This window comes from Tamandua tetradactyla, chromosome 1 (assembly GCF_023851605.1).
Source record: "Tamandua tetradactyla isolate mTamTet1 chromosome 1, mTamTet1.pri, whole genome shotgun sequence".
NCBI lineage: Eukaryota > Metazoa > Chordata > Mammalia > Pilosa > Myrmecophagidae > Tamandua > Tamandua tetradactyla.
The window spans coordinates 208,520,060-208,526,755 of NC_135327.1; the positions used below are offsets into that span (position 1 = coordinate 208,520,060).

General features: G+C 44.1%; 1 protein-coding gene across 1 annotated transcript in view; it reads right to left on the minus strand.

Moving 5' to 3' along the window:
* LOC143675731 (isopentenyl-diphosphate delta-isomerase 2-like) overlaps window positions 1–2,681 on the minus strand; it is a 30,375-nt gene extending 27,694 nt beyond the window's left edge. Inside the window, exon 1 of the mRNA XM_077151774.1 lies at window positions 2,616–2,681. Coding sequence (XP_077007889.1) covers window positions 2,616–2,641 — 26 coding nt within the window. The 5' untranslated portion in view covers window positions 2,642–2,681. The remainder of the gene's footprint in view (window positions 1–2,615) is intronic.
* Between the last annotated feature and the right edge of the window lie 4,015 nt (window positions 2,682–6,696).

Consider the following 6,696-nt stretch of genomic DNA (forward strand, 5'->3'; position numbering starts at 1 on the left):
TCCTGGAATTGCCGCGTTGAGGCTTCTCACCTGAGGTATGTCATCCAGGGAGGAGTTATCTTGTCTCCTCCCACAGCCACTTAAGCCTCTCCTTTAGTTGTCCATGAAAATGTTCAGTTACCCACCCTGTGACTTCATGGTGTAATAGGGCATGGAAAGTCCATCATATGCCCCTTGATGGGCTGCGAAACTGGTGTCATTATCAGATGCAATGTGTTCAGGAAATAGCTGAACGGGAAACACATGGGGTATTGTCGGGCCTGGGCAGGGTATTGTGGGGCCTGAGTCAGTGGAATGCATGGGAATGGCGAGGCCAAACCCACAGAATGTGTCCCAGCTACAGTCAGGATCCAGTAAAATGAGAGGCCCTATGATCTATCTGCTCAGAAGATGCTGGCCTGAGGACAGGAGTCTGTCACTAGGACAGCTTTTTCATGTTGTTCTTAAGTCTTCTATTGACAGTGACAGTCCATACGTGAAAGCCCAGTCCAGGATGGAGGTTGAACCCTCATGGGCTGTCTTATCTCAGCCTCTACATTCAGCTGACAAGCCTGGTCTGCTGTTGGTTCTGATGCCCTCACCAGCCAGAGGCATGGGAGAAAAGCTCATTAGGAGCAGAACTGATATTTAGCCCATTGCCTTATCCCCACAGAGGTCTGATTTCATATTCCACTTTGTCTTGCCAGTGGCCTCATCAAATAGCAGGCCATTAGCCACAGCTCATGAGTCACTGAAGTTCAGTCTTTCATATGCCCCACTAAAATGGGACAATTCCCATTCCCAACACAATTCCCACTGCAGCAATTCCCATTAGGGATTGGGCACTAGTGCACATAGAAACACATCTCTACCAATAATACATTATATGGTGGGGCCACACAGTGAGGTGTGTGGGCAGCTTGTACAAGAATCATACTGGTGGTGGCCTCAGACCCCAAACCGGAGGGCATTATTTGTTTCCCCCTCTTCCCAATGCCAGTATCCTTTTAGCATCCAGTGACCACAAAATCACAACACTCTGAAATCTTCCCACCCAACACCGCCCCTCCCCCGAGGCTTCCTTCTCTCCTGGGGACACAGGCACTTCAACAGAGATGATGGGGTAAAAAGCCTGTGAGGCCCTGAGACCCATCCCAAGGTTCATAGGAGGGCAAGGGAACAGCACCCCGACGGTCACTACACCCCCAGGGTGCAGACTGCAGCAAGGCCTCCCGTTTGTTTGTGGGGGGAGCAAAGAGCCCAGCAGAGCCGCTCTTCTTTGGGTGAGTCTCAGAGCAGCGCAAAGCAGCCCTCCTGGGTGTGGGCCAAGCTCAGGCGTCCCGAAAGGGGGACGGTGCGCTTGGAGAGCTGCCATCAGGTGACATGCACCCCTCCTGTGCCAGTTTTGCAGACACAGCGACCTCGAGTAGGGGTGAGGTTAGTTACCATCTTTCCTCCCTGTCTTTCTGCTTCCCCATTTTCCCGCCCCACCTTCTCCCTCCCCCTCTCTTTAGTCTTGGAGGCAGAGGAACCTGCTTCTCTGAAGCCCAGTGCCCGCCCCGCGGTGCCGGTCCACAGGGCACTCGGTCATTTGGCCACTGCCACGAGGGTCATCCCTGCCTCCTGCGGTCATTGCTCAAGTGAATGCTGCTGGGGTCCCACAGCTGCAGGACGACGTGGGTGGGGGGCAGGGCCACCCCACCTTCCCTACAGCTACCACTACTGTCTGGGCAGAGGTTGCAGGTTGTGCTCTGGGCTTTGAAGGTGGGTGGGGGTGTAATCCGACACTCTCAAGGCTTTCACCAGATTGCCTCCATTATCCTGGAAGCAAAGGAACCAAGTCTCAAAGGTTTTTAAAGGCCTTTCGGCAATGAGATCCCAAACAGCTTACATTCTTTTCTTCTTCTTTCTTCCTTTCTCCAGTTTCAACAGCCACAGGAATGTCTAGGTGTCTGCTGGTGCCAAGAACCTGCTTGTGGATAGATACTTAGCTCCTGAGTCACCCTCAGGCTTGGCCTGGTGCCATTGTTGAAAGGCCATAAGCAGTGGCTGCAGAATTGCTCCCCAGTCTTCCTCGAACCCTAGATCTCTAATCTTGTCCACTCAGCTCTGCAGGGGAGTTGGGGTGGGAGCAGGGGCTAAGGAGAATGGTCAAGGCCTCCCACCAATCCACCTCCCCCAGCTCCGCCTTTGGAATCTCAAAGCTTATAGAAAGCAATCTATTAGCATTCTCCAAGAAAGCCTCGTGGCCTCTGCTATCACCCCTAGCTAACGCTTCAGGCATTTGGGGCCTGCAACTAGCCAGACCTGGTGAAACTCCAGTACCCCGTCCCGGGCCCACCTCTGTAGTTTGTGGCCCAGTAGACAATGTGGTATCTACAGAACACTTGCCTCCCTGTAGCCACAGGAAGGCCATCATCTCAATCTGTCACCCTGCAGGCAGCTGGTACCCTAGTGGAACACTGGGTTCCTTAAGTCACCACCATGCCATGGCTCATTAATTGGAGATGCCCACTGCACCAGACTGCCAGCCAGAAGAGACACCTAGGAGATGTCAACCCACTCCAATACAAGAGTGTGGCCAGATACTAAAAATGGGAGTCACATAGGTACTGGAAGGAACAACGTGTACTCACATAGGGAAGAGACAGAGTAAGGTCATTTTCAGCCAGCAGATAGCCAGAGTCCAGCTGTCATATGACGCCCATGTGTAAGTAAGGATTTGCTGTGCACCTGGATCAGGGGAGGATTACCTTATAAGGAAGAATCTGGGCTGAGTATGAGCTCACTGTCCAGTTTCTGAATAAGGGAATATTCCAGGCTCAAGGCTCTTATTGGGCCAGCTCAGGAGGGGCACCTGTTTGCACAATGGCTGCTTTCCCATCAAAATAGGACTATCTTTATTTCATAATATCTTATGTAAATAAGTATGAAAAAATCTACAAAAATATCTCCTATGATTAATAAGTGAGTATAGCTAGACCACAGTATACAAGATAAATATACAAGTCAATTACCTTCTTATATGTCAGCCATGTGCAAATTTTCAATCAGAATTTGAAATTTAAAAACAATACCACTTAAAACAATAGCATCAAAAGTGAAGTACTTGGGGGTAGTGTGATGGTTGTTCAGTAGTAGAATTCTCACCTGTCGTGCTGGAGACCCTGATTCAATTCCTGGTGCCTGCAAAAAAAAAAAAAAATTAAAAAAAAAAAGTGAAGTGCTCGGGTGTTGCAGTTGCAATGTGGCTCAGTGGCAGAATTCTTGCCTGCCATGTTGGAGACCCAGGTTCGATTCCTGGAACCCAGGCCAATAAAAAGAAAAAAAAACGTGAAGTGCTTAGGCATAAGTAACAAAATACATGCAAGATATGTATGCAACAAACTATAAAATACGAATGAAAGAAGGTCTAAATAAACGAAACAATAATCCACATTCTGGATGGTAAAATCTCATATTGTTAAGATATTTTGTCTTGATAATTTGATCTATAGACTAAACATAATCCCAATTTAAATCCCAGCCAGCTGTTTTATATACATGGAAAATTGATTCTGAACTTTATACGGAAAGGCAAAAGACAGACTAACTAATAAAAGACTAAAGAGGAACGAAGTTGGCGAACTTGCGCTCTTAAATTTCAAAATTTACTATAAAGCTATAGTAATCAAGAGAGGATGGTGAAAGATTAGACTCATAGATCAATGGAATAGAATAGACAGCCTAGAAATAGAACCCATATAAATACAATCTACTGACCTTGACAAAGGTACAAAAGCTAATTAATGGAAAACATACAGTCTTTTCAAGAAATGATGCTGTGCTAATTGGACATATATATGCAAATAAACAAGCCTAGACAAAACCCTTGCCCTTTTCACCAAAAAGCTGTTCAAAATGGATCATGTACCTAAATATAAAATGCAAAGCTATAAACTTCTAGAAGAATGCATAGGAGAAAAACATATGTGACCTTGGGTTTGGTGATGAGTTTTTAGAAACAATATCAAAAGAACAATCTATGAAAGAAAAATTGATAAGTTGTAATTTATTAAAATTAAAAACTTTTACTGTGTGAAAGATAGGAGAATGAAAAGACAAGGCACAAACTGAGAGAAAATATTTGGGAATCACATGTCTGATAAAGAACTCATATCCAATATATAAAAAGAACTCTTAAAACTCAACAATAGGAATATAAACAACCCAATTAAAACATAGTCAAAAGATCCAAGCAAAAGTGTGAACTGAGGGAAGGGGCCAAAATGGCAGTTTAGCAATGTGTGTGTTTTGGTTCATCCTCCAGAACAACTACTAAATAACCAGAAACAGTCCAGAACAGCTCCTGGGGCCACATCAGTTACTGGACACACAGTGTACCCCAGTCTGGACCAGCTGGACAAGTTACAAACCTCCCCAGAACTGTGAGTTCCCCAAGCTGCAGCAGCCAGCGTCCCTCCCCAACAGGCTGCTTCCCAGAGGTGAAAGGAAAGAGATTTAACAACAGCAGGGGCTGAACCCAACCAAAAAACAATTGTGGCATTAATTAACAAATTCTGACTACTAAAAATAGGCCCCCAGCTCAGGTGAATCTGGTCAAAGCAGAGGTCGCTCATTGTGCCAACAGAAAAAGAAAAAAGGCAAAGAAGTAGACGTTTTTATGGCTGTGTTTCTACAAACACTTGACTGCATTTGGATACAGTGGCAGGACTTCTCAGGCTGCAACTACCCCAGGCATAGGCAGAAACAAGCCTGCTTGAGGGCTTGTCTGGAACCTATACCTTGCCCAGGGAAGGGGTGAAGTCCAACACAGGTGGAATCCCTCCCTCAAGGAATTCAGACACCAGGGCTTGGTAATTTGAAGCTATTAAAACCAGCCTACAACCTCTCCTCTGTCTCCACCATGTCCCCAGCAGGAAGAGACTGTCAAAGTTAAAGGTACCACATCATCTTATGCTGGTGGGACCAGCAGGCAGATAATTGCCACAGGGCAGGATAAGAAAACAGAGTCCAGAGACTTCACAGGAAAGTCTTTCAACCTGCTGGGTCTCACCCTCAGGGAAAACCAACACAGGTGACTCTTTCCCCTGATAGGAGGCAAGTTTGATCTGGGAAAATCCAGCTGGGGTCTATAAAACCTAAATAGACCCTCCTAAGGTTGGGGGGAAAAAAGTACAATACAAACAGGTGAAGAAACAAGAAAACCAGAACTGAAAAAGTCTCCTCTGTTAAACAAAACCTAAGCTAGAGGTCCAGAAAAGCTGAACTGAATGTCAAAGAACAGATAGACAACAAATTCATCCAGCAAGAAAACCCTAGGAAAAAGAAGTGAAAGCAGTCTCCAGAATAAACCAGTTGAGGTAACTAAATGTCTAGATGCCAGAAAAAGATAACAAATCACACCAGTAAAGTTGAAGATATGGCTCAGTCAAAGGAACAAACCAATAGTTCAAAGGAGATACAGGATCTGAAACAATTAAATCAGAATATGTGAACAGACATGGAAAACCTCATCAAAAACCAAATCAATGAATTGAAGGAGGATATGAAGAAGGCAAGGAATGAACAAAAAGAAGAAATGGAAAGTCTGAAAAAACAAATCACAGAACTTATGGGAATGAAAGGTACAGTAGAAGAGATGAAAAAAACAGTGGAAACCTACAATGATAGATTTCAAGAGATAGGATTAGTGAACTGGAGGATGTAACATCTGAAATCCAACACAAAACAGAAACTTTAGGGAAAAAATGGAAAAATATGAGCAGGGACTCAGGGAATTGAATGACAATACGAACCACATGAATATATGTGTTGTGGGTGTCCCAGAGGAGAAGAGAAGGGAAAAGGAAGAGAAAAACTAATGGAGGAAATTACCACTGAAAATTTCCCAACTCTCATGAAAGACTTAAAATTACAGATTCAAGAAGTGCAGCATGCCCCAAAGAGAATAGATCCAGATAGACGTACTCCAAGACACTTGCTAATCAAAATGTCAGAGGTCAAAGGGAAAGAGAGAATCTTGAAAGCAGAAACAGAAAAGCAATCCATCACATACAAGGGAAACCCAGTAAGACTGTGCATAGATTTCTCAGCAGAAACCATGGAGGCAAGAAGACAGTGGGATGATATATTTAAATTACTAAAAGAGAAAAACTGCCAACCAAGAATTCTATATTCAGCAAAATGGTCCTTCAAAAATGGGAGAAATTAAAACATTTTCAGACAAAAAATCACTTAGAGAATTTGTGACCAAGAGACCAGCTCTGCAAGAAATACTAAAGGAGCACTAGAGACAGATATAAAAAGACAGAAGAGAGAGGTGTGGAGAAGGGTGTGGAAAGGAAGACTATGAATAAAGCTAAAAACACGGAAAATTAGATATGACATACAGAATCCAAAAAGCAAAATTGCAGAAAAAAGTACTACCCATACAGTAATAATGCAAAATGTTAATAGATTAAACTCCCCAATCAAAAGACATGGACTGGCAGAACGGATTAAAAAACAGGACCCATCCATATGCTGTCTCTACTCAAAGGACATGAGGGCAAGGACACAAACGGACAGTTGTACACCAATGTTTATAGCAGCGTTATTTACAGTTACCAAGAGATGCAAACAGCTTAAATGTCCATCGACAGATAGGTGGCTAAACAAACAGTAGCATATACATATGCTGGAATATTATGCAGGTTTAAGACAGAATAAAGTTAT